The sequence below is a fragment of the Bombina bombina genome, chromosome 6 (genome assembly GCF_027579735.1).
Source record: "Bombina bombina isolate aBomBom1 chromosome 6, aBomBom1.pri, whole genome shotgun sequence".
NCBI classification, from domain to species: domain Eukaryota; kingdom Metazoa; phylum Chordata; class Amphibia; order Anura; family Bombinatoridae; genus Bombina; species Bombina bombina.
This window is the reverse complement of record NC_069504.1, coordinates 528,023,164-528,040,709: the sequence shown is the minus strand read 5'-3', so window position 1 is coordinate 528,040,709 and position 17,546 is coordinate 528,023,164. Positions and strand designations below refer to the sequence as shown.

Genomic DNA, 17,546 nt, shown 5'->3' with positions numbered 1-17,546 from the left:
CCATACAGATAAGGTTGTTTTGCGTACCAAACCTGGTTTTCTTCCAAAAGTGGTTTCCAACAGGAATATTAACCAGGAAATAGTTGTTCCTTCTCTGTGTCCGAATCCAGTTTCGAAGAAGGAACGTTTGTTACACAATTTAGATGTGGTCCGTGCTTTAAAATTCTATTTAGAAGCAACAAAGGATTTCAGACAGACTTCATCTTTGTTTGTCGTTTATTCTGGTAAGAGGAGAAGGCAGAAAGCTACTGCTACCTCTCTTTCTTTTTGGCTGAAAAGCATCATCCGATTGGCTTATGAGACTGCCGGACGGCAGCCTCCTGAACCAATTACAGCTCACTCTACTAGAGCTGTGGCTTCCACATGGGCCTTTAAGAACGAGGCTTCTGTTGATCAGATCTGTAAGGCAGCGACTTGGTCTTCTCTGCATACTTTTGCCAAATTTTACAAATTCGATACTTATGCTTCTTCTGAGGCTATTTTTGGGAGAAAGGTTTTGCAAGCCGTGGTGCCTTCTGTTTAGGTAACCTGACTTGTTCCCTCCCTTCATCCGTGTCCTAAAGCTTTGGTATTGGTTCCCACAAGTAAGGATGAAGCCGTGGACCGGACACACCAATGTAGGAGAAAACAGAATTTATGCTTACCTGATAAATTTCTTTCTCCTACGGTGTGTCCGGTCCACGGCCCGCCCTGGCTTTTTAGTCAGGTTTCAAATTTTTTATTTCTGTACACTACAGTCACCACGGCACCCTATAGTTTCTCCTTTTTCTCCTAACCGTCGGTCGAATGACTGGGGGGTGGAGCCAGAGGGGGGACTATATGGACAGCTTTTGCTGTGTGCTCCCTTTGCCATTTCCTGTAGGGGAAGAGAATATTCCCACAAGTAAGGATGAAGCCGTGGACCGGACACACCGTAGGAGAAAGAAATTTATCAGGTAAGCATAAATTCTGTTTTTTTTCTCAACAGGAGTGAAATGTAAATTTTGATGAATTCAAGTGCCCCTGTTTATAATCAAATTTTTAAAAACCGGGCACTTCTGCATCAAAATTGATATTCACTTTAAAAAAAAAAAAAAAAAAAAAAAAAGCTTTTCTCTCCAACCTTCCCAGCCCCTTCTCAACATCAACCCCCTTTCAAGATCTAGATATAGATCTAGAACAAGTCTACCACTTCTGTAAATTTAAATGGGTAAATAAGTATATTTTGTTCTTTCTGGCATAGCATTCAAGAAAAGAGACCATTTTTTAAAGAATTTTTTCTTGATCTACTCTATCATACAGCACTTAGTCGAATTTTTCTATTATACATTGTTTCTTAATAAAATTAATCAATTCTCCAAATTTAGGCTCTTGTCTAATTTTGCATTTTCTAAAAATTATTTATCTTGCCGCCAATATAATTAATTAATTAATTAATTATTTTTAACCTTCAGATGTACTCCATTTGTCTACTAGGAATATTATTCTTTCCAACGTAAATTGAAAATGATCTAATTTCAAAACTCTTAAGCCAGAATTCCACTTTCATCCAGAACCGATTATATTTTTGAGCATTCCCATAGGAGATGGGACGATATCTGCTGCCTGTAGGTGGCATTTACTACACTTGCTTAATTCTAGGTTTTTCCATGTATGGCCTTTGAGTGGAGTATAATAGGTTTGATAGAGGATTTTTAAATGTGACTCCTTCCAAGTAGCAGATAATGTTGTTCTTTCTACTGTTGCAATTTACTTTTTAATACAGTCCCACCTTATTCTCCCATCTCTAAAATAAAATGACCATTTCCCTGCTAAGTACGGAAGATTACTGTCCCCTTCTTGAGCAAGTATAATTTTTATACCAAGGTGAAATGGAACAAATCCCATTCCTAACTGACGCTATCCAATGTTCTAATATTCCCCAACTTCAGTCATACCCGTATTTAGTTAACTCTTTAACAAGATGTCTAATTTGTAGGTACGCATAGAAATCTTTGTTAAATAGTCAACAGAACTTTTGTTGTTTTAAAAGATAGATAATCCCTTAAAAGGACACTGAACCCAATTTTTTTTCTTTCATGATTCAGATAGAGCATGACATTTTAAGCAACTTTCTAATTTACTCCTATTATCAATTTTTCTTTGTTCTCTTGTTTTTTTTTATTTTAAAACTGAAATGTAAATCTTAGCAGCCAGCCCATTTTAGGTTCAGAACCATGGTTAGCCCTTGCTTATTGGAGGATTACATTTACCCACCAATAAGCAAGCATAACCCAGGTTCTCAACCAAAAATGGGTGGGCTTCTATGCATCACATTCCTGCTTTTTAAATAAAGATAGCAAGTGAACAAAGAAACATTGATAATAGGAGTAAATTAGAAGGGGGTTAATTTTAGCTTTAGTGTAGAGATCAGCCTCCCACCTGACACATCCCACCCCCTGATCCCTCCCCCCCACCCCACAATTGTCCCCGCCATCTTAAGTACTGGCAGAATAAGAGCGAGATCGCGGTACGTCGCTAATCCTTACGGGCATAATGATCAACGTCGTTCAGGGTACGATGTTGGTCGTTAAGGGTTTAAAATTACGTACTCTATCTGAATCATGAAAGTTTTTTTGGACTTGACTGTCCCTTTAAGTAGACCATACTTAGTTTTCAAAGAGTTGAACGTTCTTATGATGCAAGTTTCTTTATCAAGAAGCTGATGTATACGACCTAGGCCCTTATTATACCAACTTCAAAATACCCTACTGAGTAAACCTTCTGGGAATTCCGGATTTTCTCTAATTGTTAGATAATTAGGTACTGAATGTTTAGGGCCCAGTTTCCTACAAATGTTTTGCCATGGCCGTATAGAGTAAATTTAAGTTTCTTTCCTATGGCACGGAGAGTCCACAATTTCATTCCAATTACTAGTGGGATTTTGATCTCCTGCCAGCAGGAGGAGGTAAAGAGCACCCCAGCAGAGCTGTTAAACTTTACTTCCCTTACCCATAATCCCCAGTCATTCTCTTTGCCTCTATCAAGGGAGGATGTGTGAAGATGGTGTCTGAAGATATTTAATGCTTTAATGGGTACTTTTCCCTGCAAGCAAGGATTGGGGCTATGCTGTGTCCATGTCAATCTCTTTAGTAAGAGTAATGGTGGTCTTTGCTTATCTTCTAACATTATTGCTACCCCTATTATAGAAAGCCAGGGTTGGTTACTCTGTCTTTTCTTTTATGCCCAGGTCCCTGCCAGATGTGTGGTGGAAGCTGGCTAAACCTGGAGGTGCTGCATCTGCTCTACAGCAGAGACGCTGGAGGGTAAGTCCTTATTTATATATTTCTCAAAGATTTTTTTTATTAAGGACTGATCTGTGAATGGGTGACAGGGTGGCACCTAAGTCCCTTGTTATGGGTCTGGGACGTTTATCCTTGTTTTAGCAGTCTGGAGTTATCTCTCCATAGCAGGAAGCCCGTTTTTGCTGAGGGTCTTTGATAGGCGTGTTTTTTTCGGAGAGGTTCCTTGATACTATGTTTCAGTCTCGTAAACCTATTACTTGTAAGATTTACCATAAGGTATGGTGTAAATACCTATTTTGGTGTGAATCGAAGGGTTTTCTCTTGGACCCGGGTAAGGATTCATCACATTCTGTCCTTTCTTCAGGAGGGCCTGAAAAAGTGGATTTGTCAGTCAGTATTTTGAAGGGTCAGATTTCTGCACTGTCTATTCCTTTTCACTAATGTCTGGCAAATCTGCCAGATGTTCAATCTTTTGTTCAGGCCTTAGTCAGAATAAAGCCTATGTTTAATTCTGTTGCTCCTCCTTGGAGCCCTAATCTTGTTCTTTAAAATTTTGCAGCAGGCTCCGTTTGAGCCGATGCATTCTATTGATATTAATTTATCTTGGAAGGTTTTGTTTCTTCTTGCTATTTCTTCTGCTCGCAGAATTTCCAAGCTGTCGACTCTGTAGTGTGTCTCTCCTTATTTTTCATGAGGATAAGGCGGTCCTTCGTACTAAGCTGGGATTTCTTCCTAGGTAGTGTCGGACCGCAATATTAATCAGGAAATTGTTGTTCTTTCTTTTTGGTCAAATCCTTCTTCCCAGAAGGATCGTCTTTTGCATAACCTGGATGTTGTGCATGCTCTAAAATTTTTCCTTCAAGCATCTGAAGATTTTTGGTAATCTTCTACCCTGTTCGTTGTTTTCTCTTTCTCTCTGGTTGAGAGGTGTTATCCGGTTAGCTTATGTGACAGCCGGACAACATTCTCCTGAGAGAATTATGGCTCATTCCTCTCGGGCTTTCTCCTCTTCCTGGCTATTCAAAAATGAAGCTTCTGTGGAGCAAATTTGCAAGGCAGCAGATGGTCCTCATTGCTTTGGGAGAAAAAGTTCTTCAAGCGGTGGTGCCTTCTGTTTAGGTTTGCCTGTCTTGTTCTACCTCCCTTTTATTCTGTGTCCTCTAGCTTAGGTATTGGTTCCCACTAGTAATTGGAATGAAATTGTGGACTCTCCATGCCATAGTAAAGAAAACAACATTTATGCTTACCTGATAAATATCTTTCTTTCCGGGTATGGAGAGTCCACGACCCGCCCTTATTTACATTTAAGACGGAAATGTTTTGGTATAAACCTCAGGCACCTCTATACCTTTGTGTTATCTTCTTTTTCCATTTTCCTTCGGCCGAATGACTGGGGATTATGGGTAAGGGAAGTGACACTTAACAGTTCTGCTGGGGTGCTCTTTGCCTCCTCCTGCTGGCAGGAGATGAATATCCCACTAGTAATTGGAATGAAATCATAAACTCTCCATGCCCGGAGAGAGAGAAATTTATCAGGTAAGTATACATTTTGTTTTTTAACCATTTTACCTCCTGTGGTAGTTTATCCACTTGGCTGTGAACAATGGATGTGAGGTAGTAGGGGTATACCAGAAATCTCATGGTTTTTATTGTGCCTTTTAAATAGGCCACTTAGAACGGTCACAATTCCCTAGTGCAAATGGATAGTTCGAATACATTTAACTATATCTGACTTAGACTTAAAATATATCCAATGAGAGATCATTTAATTATAAGATCACATTTTTTACACATTGCACCTGAGATCAAACTGATTTTAAAGCAGTCATCTATTAACTCATATTGTTTAAAGTTCTAAAACAAAGTTTAATATGTTCACATTTATGATATTCTTGTGGAAAAACAGATTGATACCCTACCCATGTCTGCAATAGTATTATGCTTTGCTGATAAAAATATTAGAATAAACTTGTTTTAAATAAATATATATATCTCAGAGGGAATACAACATGCATGTATGGTTTACATAGTTTAATTATAAACTATCTCTTTATTTTAGACAGGAAAGAGGAAAGATGCCCATATCATCTTCAACACATCCTTGGGAGCCATATTTGGGGTTAAGAAGTATGCGGATGCCCTGCTTGAAATCATAAAGGAGAGGAATATTGAACTGAACTTTAAGCACAACCTCATAGAGGTTCGGGCAGACAAGAATGAAGCAGTATTTGAAAATTTGGACAAACCTGGAGAAACTAAAGTTTTAGAGGTACTTTAGATCATTGTAAACTTTAGAAGAGAAAATAATCAAGAATCCTTCACACAGAGCAATGGTCACAACATTTTCTGTACTGAAACCATTATTTGGACGTCTCCTTTTTCTGTTCACAGTATGAGATGCTTCATGTGACCCCTCCTATGGGACCACCTGATGTCCTAATAAACAGTGCAGTAGCAGATGCAGGTGGATGGGTAGATGTAAACAAGGAAACTCTGCAGCACAAGAAGTACCCAAATGTTTTTGGTATTGGAGACTGCACAAACCTGCCCACCTCAAAAACTGCCGCTGCTATAGGTAAATGCATCGTAAAGGGACATGAAATGGTTCAGATAGAGCAAATAATTTTAAGAGTCTTTTCAGTTGACGTGTGTTGACTACTGGGAGATAGCTCGTGATCATGCCTCTTGTCATTGGCTCATCAGATGTGTTCAGCTAGCTCATAGGGCATTTCTGCTCTGGAGCTGAATTAATAAGTGTTTAAGGGACAGTTTACCCAAAAACTTTTTTAATTTGTTTGCGATTATTCATTTTACCTGCTAGTGTATTAAATTGTTTACAAATAGCTCCTAAGCCTTTATATTGGCATTTGAAATGGCTGATTAAAGGGACATAAAACAGGTTGAGATCTGTGCATATCCTAAAAGGGCTAATTAATTAAAAATAGTTTGCATTAAACAATTGTTTCAAAATTGCTGGCAAGTATTTTAAAATAATTTTCAAAAATAAGAAAAATGAATTACATAGCTAAGCTGCCTAGAGCAGCCAACTCCACCCAGACACAGGAATTGTATTTCAACTGAGTTCACAGCTTCTAGGCATGCTCCAGCAGATAATCCCTATTCACTTTTGCATTCTACCAAAACAACAATAGATATAGATACAGCCATAGAAGGAATTGTGTGTGTGTGTGTGGGGGGGGGGGGGGGGGGAGTTAGAGCTTTACCATTCAGAAGCTAAATAGAAAGGGTTAATGGTGAGGCACTGCAGTATAAATTTGCAGGTAAAGTAATTAAAGTACATATTATATTTTCTCTATCCCAACTTGTTTTATGTCTCTTTCAGTATAGGTAGGGATACTACAGGCTTAAAGTTTCTATACCTAGGTATAAGCTATTGAGAAAGTATGTAAACACAGCCAGCAGAAGAAATTACACTTACAGTGGGAGGTGGAAGAGATAAAGCTCTAAAATGTTCATTTTCAATTGTTCTTTCTAAGTATTGTAGAGAGATAAGAAAGGGAAGCATTTGAGTAATACGATTATGAGTAATAAGATAATGTCTGCAAGCTTAGCCTATTTTGATGGGCTGTAGTTTTTATTTATTTTGCAAAAAGAAGCATAAATGAGCAATTTCTCATACATTTTATACGCCGCAGCCATGGGAAACACTTTCAGGGAAAAGCTACAGTGAACTGTCCCTTTAAGCTAATTTGCAGGGGTTGTATACAAGCAATAATAGACTGCTCTAACAGAACATTTTTAAACGTAATTTGTCCAATGCAGTCATTTATTTCCATTGCATTTCAAGATAAGACAGCAATAAATACACAGCTGCACGTGCAGACGAGCACATTCACACTAGTGCGACTTGTACTTTACCTTCTCATGTAACACATGCCTTCATGTTCCCATTTTCATTTTAAAGTCAATAATTCTCTACAGCTGAATAGCACTGCAAATATTATACTATTTGTATAGACGTTTAGCAGTACTGATTGGACTGATCTTTCCACACCACAGCCGTGAGAAGTTTCCAGTCTGCTTTTACACAAAACAAACGACATTCATAACATTTTAAAATATATTTTTTTGTCAGAATGAGTTAAAATGCTATTTATTTATCTCTTACAGTTAATTGCACAGCTGTTTTTTATCCCTGGCATATATAAATATAACCTTCTACAGTCAGATAGGAATTGATGTTGAGTTTTTATCACTTGACTGCATGCCTATGTCACATGACTGATAAGACTCTGCTTGCTGTCACTGTTAGCTTGGTCTGTACACACTGTACAATACGGACTGTTTTGGGACATTTATTGGACATTTGACAGCTTATGTATTAACAACATGAGTAAAGGGACAACAAATCCAAAATTAACCCCTTCTTCCTATTGGATGTAGGTGATAATTTACAGAGCACTTTACTCAGTGTACCCTGTTGGGGTTATACTTAAATGAGTGTAGAATAACAAATTAAAAAAGTGTGTGTGTATTTGTGTTAACAGGGGTTAAAAGTTACTAGCCTAGAGGGAAACGTTACTTATACACTCAATGTTATAAGGACATGAAACAGGCCAGATTTTAATGATATCTGAACTAGAGCACATGTGAAATAATCAGCTTATCAGTAGCCATGGTTACTAACCTGTTTCACCCATCCCCTAATTATTTTACCTGTGTTCTAGTTAAGATATCATAAAAATCTGCTCTATTAGGGGTACTTGGACAGGAGTTGAGAAACACTGAGATCAACAACTTACCATTTACATTGGGAAGTTATTAAATTATCTTTCTATTCAGCAGTTAACTTCCTGTAGTGCATTACAGTTCCTGAGCTTACCTAGATATGCTTTTCAATAAACCAAGAGAAAGAAGTTGTCTCTATAAATATGGAGGGGGGGGGGGGTCTTCTTTTAAAAAAACAAAAAAAACGTGTGTGTTGATTGATAGATATTTCTTTCATGTAATTAGCAAGAGTCCATGAGCTAGTGACGTATGGGATATACATTCCTACCAGGAGGGGCAAAGTTTCCCAAACCTCAAAATGCCTATAAATACACCCCTCACCACACCCACAATTCAGTTTTACAAACTTTGCCTCCGATGGAGGTGGTGAAGTAAGTTTGTGCTAGATTCTACGTTGATATGCGCTCCGCAGCAAGTTGGAGCCCGGTTTTCCTCTCAGCGTGCAGTGAATGTCAGAGGGATGTGAGGAGAGTATTGCCTATTTGAATGCAGTGATCTCCTTCTACGGGGTCTATTTCATAGGTTCTCTGTTATCGGTCGTAGAGATTCATCTCTTACCTCCCTTTTCAGATCGACAATATACTCTTATATATACCATTACCTCTGCTGATTCTCGTTTCAGTACTGGTTTGGCTTTCTACAAACATGTAGATGAGTGTCCTGGGGTAAGTAAATCTTATTTTCTGTGACACTCTAAGCCAGTGCTTTCCAAACTGTGTGTCGGGACACACTAGTGTGTCGGCAGCAGTGTGTAGGTGTGTCCCTGCTTCAGCACAAATGTTTTTAAATTTTAATATTTTTTTTTTAATTGTTTTTTGGTTTCTGACTTTCCACCTGCCTGCTACGCATATCACATGGTTGACACATGATTGATACCTAGTGGGTCACAGATCATCTTAACCAATTGGCACAGCTCAGTGGGAACTGAAACTATTACCATTGGCGGATTTGGCGGCACATTGGCTCCTGACTGCAGCACGTGTAGTCTCCTTAATTGGCTTGTGACTGCAAGTGTAGCCAGTGAGTGGGACAACAGTGTGTTTGCAGCGCGGGCAGTAGTCAGTCGGACTCACAGAGCTCTAAGGGTGGCAGCTTAAATGCTGAGCTGAAGTCAGAGGTTTTTTTTTTTTGCAACTAGCTCCCAGTAGTGCATTGCTGCTTCTGCTCTTGATATATGGATAGAAAGTGAAAGCTTAAAAATGATTGATGATGATATATGAGTGTCTTTATCTAATATTATACCAAATATTCTGAAACTGTGTTCATCCCATCAACCTCATTATATCCCATTAAAATATTAAGTAACTATTGGTGTTATTAAACTTTTTTAATTCTTGCACATACATACTGTTACTTGCAAATGCATTTTGTTATTATATGATTTATGTATGTGTCCGTATCTTTTAAAACAAGTTAGTTTAACCTCCTGTTTGCTAGTACAACTGAATTACTCTGTCGCGAAATGATGTAGGTCTACAAAGTGTGTCACCAACATGAAAAGTTTGGAAAGCTCTGCTCTAAGCTATGGTTGGGCACTTTGTTTATAAAGTTCTAAATATATGTATTCAAACATTTATTTGCCTTGACTCAGAATGTTCAACTTTCCTTATTTTTCAGACAGTCAGTTTCATATTTGGGATAATGCATTTGATTTAATCATTTTTTCTTACCTTCAAAAATTTGACTCTTTTTCCCTGTGGGCTGTTAGGCTCGCGGGGGCTGAAAATGCTTCATTTTATTGCGTCATTCTTGGCGCGGACTTTTTTGGGGCAAAAATTCTTTTCCGTTTCCGGCGTCATACGTGTCGCCGGAAGTTGCGTCATTTTTTTGACGTTATTTTGCGCCAAAAATGTCGGCGTTCCGGATGTGGCGTCATTTTTGGCGCCAAAAGCATTTAGGCGCCAAATAATGTGGGCGTCTTATTTGGCGCTAAAAAATATGGGCGTCGCTTTTGTCTCCACATTATTTAAGTCTCATTTTTCATTGCTTCTGGTTGCTAGAAGCTTGTTCTTTGGCATTTTTTCCCATTCCTGAAACTGTCATTTAAGGAATTTGATCAATTTTGCTTTATATATGTTGTTTTTTCTCTTACATATTGCAAGATGTCTCACGTTGCATCTGAGTCAGAAGATACTACAGGAAAATCGCTGTCTAGTGCTGGATCTACCAAAGCTAAGTGTATCTGCTGTAAACTTTTGGTAGCTATTCCTCCAGCTGTTGTTTGTATTGATTGTCATGACAAACTTGTTAATGCAGATAATATTTCCTTTAGTAAAGTACCATTGCCTGTTGCAGTTCCTTCAACATCTAAGGTGCAGAATGTTCCTGATAACATAAGAGATTTTGTTTCTGAATCCATAAGAAGGCTATGTCTGTTATTTCTCCTTCTAGTAAACGTAAAAAAAAATCTTTTAAAACTTCTCTCCCTACAGATTAATTTTTAAATGAACATCATCATTCTGATTCTGATGACTCTTCTGGTTCAGAGGATTCTGTCTCAGAGGTTGATGCTGATAAATCTTCATATTTTATTTAAAATGGAATTTAATCGTTCTTTACTTAAAGAAGTTCTAATTGCTTTAGAAATAGAGGATTCTGGTCCTCTTGATACTAATTCTAAACGTTTGGATAAGGTATTTAAATCTCCTGTGGTTATTCCAGAAGTTTTTCCTGTTCCTAATGCTATTTCTGCAGTAATTTCCAAAGAATGGGATAAATTGGGTAATTCATTTACTCCTTCTAAACGTTTTAAGCAATTATATCCTGTGCCGTCTGACAGATTAGAATTTTGGGACAAAATCCCTAAAGTTGATGGGGCTATTTCTACCCTTGCTAAACGTACTACTATTCCTACGTCAGATGGTACTTCGTTTAAGGATCCTTTAGATAGGAAAATTGAATCCTTTCTAAGAAAAGCTTATCTGTGTTCAGGTAATCTTCTTAGACCTGCTATATCTTTGGCTGATGTTGCTGCAGCTTCAACTTTTTGGTTGGAAACTTTAGCGCAACAAGTAACACATCATGATTCTCATGATATTATTCTTCTTCTTCAGCATGCTAATAATTTTATCTGTGATGCCATCTTTGATATTATCAGAATTGATGTCAGGTTTATGTCTCTAGCTATTTTAGCTAGAAGAGCTTTATGGCTTAAGACTTGGAATGCTGATATGGCTTCTAAATCAACTCTACTTTCCATTTCTTTCCAGGGTAACAAATTATTTGGTTCTCAGTTGGATTCTATTATTTCAACTGTTACTGGTGGGAAAGGAACTTTTTTACCACAGGATAAAAAATCTAAAGGTAAAAACAGGGCTAATCGTTTTCGTTCCTTTCGTTTCAACAAAGAACAAAAGTCTGATCCTTCATCCTCAGGAGCAGTTTCAGTTTGGAAACCATCTCCAATCTGGAATAAATCCAAGCCAGCCAGAAAGGCAAAGCCTGCTTCTAAGTCCACATGAAGGTGCGGCCCTCATTCCAGCTCAGCTGGTAGGGGGCAGGTTACGTTTTTTCAAAGAAATTTGGATCAATTCTGTTCACAATCTTTGGATTCAGAACGTCGTTTCAGAAGGGTACAGAATTGGTTTCAAGATGAGACCTCCTGCAAAGAGATTTTTTTCTTTCCCGTGTCCCAGTAAATCCAGTAAAAGCTCAAGCATTTCTGAATTGTGTTTCAGATCTAGAGTTGACTGGAGTAATTATGCCAGTTCCAGTTCAGGAACAGGGGATGGGGTTTTATTCAAATCTCTTCATTGTACCAAAGAAGGAGAATTCCTTCAGACCAGTTCTGGATCTAAAAATATTGTATCGTTATGTAAGGATACCAACGTTCAAGATGGTAACTGTAAGGACTATCTTGCCTTTTGTTCAGCAAGGGAATTATATGTCCACAATAGATTTACAGGATGCATATCTGCATATTCCGATTCATCCAGATCATTATCGGTTCCTGAGATTCTCTTTTCTGGACAAGCATTACCAGTTTGTGGCTCTGCCGTTTGGCCTAGCTACAGCTCCAAGAATTTTTACAAAGGTTCTCGGTGCCCTTCTGTCTGTAATCAGAGAACAGGGTATTGTGGTATTTCCTTATTTGGACGATATCTTGGTACTTGCTCAGTCTTTACATTTAGCAGAATTTCATACGAATCGACTTGTGTTGTTTCTTCAAGATCATGGTTGGAGGATCAATTTACCAAAAAGTTCATTGATTCCTCAGACAAGGGTAACCTTTCTGGGTTTCCAGATAGATTCAGTGTCCATGACTCTGTCTTTAACAGACAAGAGACGTCTAAAACTGATTGCAGCTTGTCGAAACCTTCAGTCACAATCATTCCCTTCGGTAGCCTTATGCATGGAAATTCTAGGTCTTATGACTGCTGCATCGGACGCGATCCCCTTTGCTCGTTTTCACATGCGACCTCTTCAGCTTTGTATGCTGAATCAATGGTGCAAGGATTACTCAAAGATATCTCAATATCTTTAAAACCGATTGTTCGACACTCTCTAACGTGGTGGACAGATCACCATCGTTTAATTCAGGGGGCTTCTTTTGTGCTTCCGACCTGGACTGTAATTTCAACAGATGCAAGTCTCACAGGTTGGGGAGCTGTGTGGGGATCTCTGACGGCACAAGGAGTTTGGGAATCTCAGGAGGTGAGATTACCGATCAATATTTTGGAACTCCGTGCAATTTTCAGAGCTCTTCAGTTTTGGCCTCTTCTGAAGAGAGAATCGTTCATTTGTTTTCAGACAGACAATGTCACAACTGTGGCATACATCAATCATCAAGGAGGAACTCACAGTCCTCTGGCTATGAAAGAAGTATCTCGAATTTTGGTTTGGGCGGAATCCAGCTCCTGTCTAATCTCTGCGGTTCATATCCCAGGTGTAGACAATTGGGAAGCGGATTATCTCAGTCGCCAAACGTTGCATCCGGGCGAATGGTCTCTTCACCCAGAGGTATTTCTTCAGATTGTTCAAATGTGGGAACTTCCAGAAATAGATTTGATGGCGTCCCATCTAAACAAGAAACTTCCCAGGTATCTGTCCAGATCCCGGGATCCACAGGCGGAGGCAGTGGATGCATTATCACTTCCTTGGAAGTATCATCCTGCCTATATCTTTCCGCCTCTAGTTCTTCTTCCAAGAGTAATCTCCAAGATTCTGAAGGAATGCTCGTTTGTTCTGCTGGTAGCTCCGGCATGGCCTCACAGGTTTTGGTATGCGGATCTTGTCCGGATGGCCTCTTGCCAACCGTGGACTCTTCCGTTAAGACCAGACCTTCTGTCACAAGGTCCTTTTTTCCATCAGGATCTGAAATCCTTAAATTTAAAGGTATGGAGATTGAACGCTTGATTCTTCGTCAAAGAGGTTTCTCTGACTCTGTGATTAATACTATGTTACAGGCTCGTAAATCTGTATCTAGAGAGATATATTATAGAGTCTGGAAGACTTATATTTCTTGGTGTATTTCTCATCATTTTTCTTGGCATTCTTTTAGAATACCGAGAATTTTACAGTTTCTTCAGGATGGTTTAGATAAAGGTTTGTCCGCAAGTTCCTTGAAAGGACAAATCTCTGCTCTTTCTGTTCTTTTTCACAGAAAGATTGCTATTCTTCCTGATATTCATTGTTTTGTACAAGCTTTGGTTCGTATAAAACCTGTCATTAAGTCAATTTCTCCTCCTTGGAGTTTGAATTTGGTTCTGGGGGCTCTTCAAGCTCCTCCGTTTGAACCTATGCATTCATTGGACATTAAATTACTTTCTTGGAAAGTTTTGTTCCTTTTGGCCATCTCTTCTGCCAGAAGAGTTTCTGAATTATCTGCTCTTTCTTGTGAGTCTCCTTTTCTGATTTTTCATCAGGATAAGGCGGTGTTGCGAACTTCTTTTGAATTTTTACCTAAAGTTGTGAATTCCAACAACATTAGTAGAGAAATTGTGGTTCCTTCATTATGTCCTAATCCTAAGAATTCTAAGGAGAAATCGTTGCATTCTTTGGATGTTGTTAGAGCTTTGAAATATTATGTTGAAGCTACTAAATCTTTCCGAAAGACTTCTAGTCTATTTGTTATCTTTTCCGGTTCTAGAAAAGGCCAGAAAGCTTCTGCCATTTCTTTGGCATCTTGGTTGAAATCTTTAATTCATCTTGCCTATGTTGAGTCGGGTTAAACTCCGCCTCAGAGAATTACAGCTCATTCTACTAGGTCAGTTTCTACTTCCTGGACATTTAGGAATGAAGCTTCGGTTGATCAGATTTGCAAAGCAGCAACTTGGTCCTCTTTGCATACTTTTACTAAATTCTACCATTTTGATGTATTTTCTTCTTCTGAAGCAGTTTTTGGTAGAAAAGTACTTCAGGCAGCGGTTTCAGTTTGAATCTTCTGCTTATGTTTTTCGTTAAACTTTATTTTGGGTGTGGATTATTTTCAGCAGGAATTGGCTGTCTTTATTTTATCCCTCCCTCTCTAGTGACTCTTGTGTGGAAAGATCCACATCTTGGGTAATCATTATCCCATACGTCACTAGCTCATGGACTCTTGCTAATTACATGAAAGAAAACATAATTTATGTAAGAACTTACTTGATAAATTCATTTCTTTCATATTAGCAAGAGTCCATGAGGCCCGCCCTTTTTTTGTGGTGGTTATGATTTTGTATAAAGCACAATTATTCCAATTCCTTATTTTATATGCTTTCGCACTTTTTTATCACCCCACTTCTTGGCTATTCGTTAAACTGAATTGTGGGTGTGGTGAGGGGTGTATTTATAGGCATTTTGAGGTTTGGGAAACTTTGCCCCTCCTGGTAGGAATGTATATCCCATACGTCACTAGCTCATGGACTCTTGCTAATATGAAAGAAATGAATTTATCAGGTAAGTTCTTACATAAATTATGTTTTTGTGCTCAGAAATTTTGAGAAAAGCAAGGGGTCAATGTTTTTTAAAATGTTTGCTGTATTTTGCATTCCCCTCTTGTGAAAACTAAAGTATTTACATTATGATTACAAATATTGCCTGTTGTGAGATGGCAGAGGGGGTGGTACTCAGTACCGGTGAGTACCCCCCCCATATCTTGTACATGCTCCTTGCTGGCCTGGAGAGGGGTTACATTTTATAGTGTCTTTTGATGATAGAAGTAGATTAGAAAGTGCACACTTTGTCTGAATAGTGAAAGTTTAATATGACTTTTACAAGTTCATGTTCTTGGTTGAAGGTCTCACTGGTGTATAAACTAGAGGCAAGCTGAGGACACTTACACCAGTGACCTCTTTTAGCCTTTTAGTTTCAAGAACCACTCTCTGAGTTCATCCTCTGCATAATCATTCTGGAAGTGTAATACTAATGCATACTGAACTGCTCTTTTTACTCTTCCAGCAAACACTTTTTATAGTTCATGTGTTTAGAAGATCCAACATGCATGTAATGTATTATTACTCTGTAATAAGCAAGGTGTAGTTCAGCTTTATTCACATTTATTTTATTACAGCAAGTGTATTTAGCAGAATTAAGTGTAGGTTAAAAATCAGAGGTAAATAACTCTAGTTTCTTAGATATTCTAGGTAGCGCTTTTTGCTCCCTTTTGGTAAATAACTAGTGATTTGTATTTATTTGTGTTTTTGTGTCTGTGTAGTCTGTTTTGTAGGTGCTCAATAATTAGTGCTAATATATTGTGTTTATTTGTAGCTGCCCAATCAGCAGTGCTCGACAAAACCATTTCCTTGGTAATGAGCAACAAGAATTCTTCAGCTAAGGTTTGTGTATGCTTTCAGTATCTCTAATTCTTACATGTAAGTCGGTACAGAATTTAAAAAAATAAATAAATCTTTTTTCTGAGGTGCTTACATAATTTTTTTAGAATAAAGTGGATACAGACAGTCCAAGAAGCAATTATAACACAAAATCACAATGTTTTATACAATTCTAAATAATATTGATATAACTAATGAAACTGGTGTTTTAAAAAATGAGTATCTTATGTTACTTATGTGTTTGGATATTTAATATTGCCCAGTTGAAGGGACTTTAAAGTATATTTTATATATGTACAATATATATTCACAGTTAAAGGGACATGAAAACATGTAAAGTTTACCATCTCTTTAAGATCCGTAATCTAAGCGATATTTTACAGGAACTTTAATTGATCACTTCTAATAAAGATGCGCTGGAACTTACTTTTTAATCTAGTCGTGCCATTCTAATACACCGCGCTCCGGCCGCACACTTCAAAAGTTTTTTTTTGTTTTGGTGCACGAACAGTTAGAACTGTTCTCCAATTGGTACTAACACCATTTGTTTGTTCAGCAAGAGCAACAATTGGAGAACAGTTCAAACTATTAGCTCACCAAAAAAATTTACATTTAAAGTGAGAGTCCGGAGCTCGGCATATTAGAATGGCTAGAAAGTAAGTTAAAGCGCATCTTCATTAGAAGTGATCAATTAAAGCCCCTGTAAAATATCGCTTAGATTCCAGACCTGTTTACAATCACTTTAACATCTTGCTTTTGTGTAGAAATTGTGCTTGTCCCACACTTAAAAGGGACATGAAACCCAAAATTTTTCTTTCATAATTCAGATAGAACATACAATTTTAAACAACTTTCCAATTTACTTATGTTATTTAATTTGCTTCCTTCTCTTGTTATCCTTTGTTGTAAGGTTTAGCTAGGAAAGCTCAGAAGCAGCAAAGAACGTAGATTCTAGCAGCCGATTGGTGGCTGCATATATATATATATATATATAGCAAGTTGCTTAAAATTGATGCTCTATCTGAATCATGAAAGAAAACATTTGGGTTTCATATCCCTTTAACTTGTTGTTTTAAATTATGTTAATTGCACAAATGAGCTTTGATTGACATTTCAGAAGTTCAGCACACAAACTACATGTTTTACAAATATTTAAACCTATTGTGCGATAGCTAAATTTGCATGATATGAAGTCTAGGGATATGCTACTTGGGTATAGAGACCGTATCTATGCTGTGGTCATTTATAAATGGATATTAATGAGCTGCTGCATTGAGCCAGCAATCACTGTGTAAAATGGAGGGTCAGCATTCTGAGTCCTGTATGGCTCTTTCCAGCAGTTCTTGGGCAGTAGCCACACCAAAATTTCAAGCGAAGCAGATACATTTAATTATTGTGTAATTTCCTTTGAAACAAGGTGAAAATGTGTGCTTGGTTTTGAGAGCCAATACTGCCTTTCTCTACGGTGTGCTGCTATTTTCTCAGTAATAAAATGATTACTAATATTTGTAATGCTTTTCACAGTATGATGGATATACCTCCTGTCCGCTGGTGACTGGTTACTCTAAAGTGATTCTGGCAGAGTTTGACTATAATGCTCAACCTCTGGAGACTTTTCCTATCGATCAAAGCAAAGAGAGAAGAAGTATGTACTACATGAAGGCAGATATGATGCCTTTTCTCTACTGGAATCTGCTACTTAAGTAAGTCTGAATCTGACTACAGTCCCCAGCAAAGCCCATCTATAATTTATAAATAATAATTTTTGTTCTAAACTGTTAAA

At 37.9% G+C, this 17,546-nt stretch overlaps 1 protein-coding gene across 4 annotated transcripts in view; it reads left to right on the top strand.

Moving 5' to 3' along the window:
* SQOR (sulfide quinone oxidoreductase) overlaps positions 1 to 17,546 on the top strand; it is a 193,578-nt gene that overhangs the window by 157,017 nt on the left and 19,015 nt on the right. For 3 of the 4 annotated variants that reach the window (XM_053717446.1, XM_053717445.1, XM_053717444.1), the window contains exons 6-9: positions 5,323 to 5,532; positions 5,655 to 5,838; positions 15,699 to 15,766; positions 17,288 to 17,466. In XM_053717446.1, coding sequence (XP_053573421.1) covers positions 5,323 to 5,532; positions 5,655 to 5,838; positions 15,699 to 15,766; positions 17,288 to 17,466 — 641 coding nt within the window. Of the gene's footprint in view, positions 1 to 5,322; positions 5,533 to 5,654; positions 5,839 to 15,698; positions 15,767 to 17,287; positions 17,471 to 17,546 lie in introns of those variants that run through there. The other variant, XM_053717447.1, reaches the window with a different exon arrangement.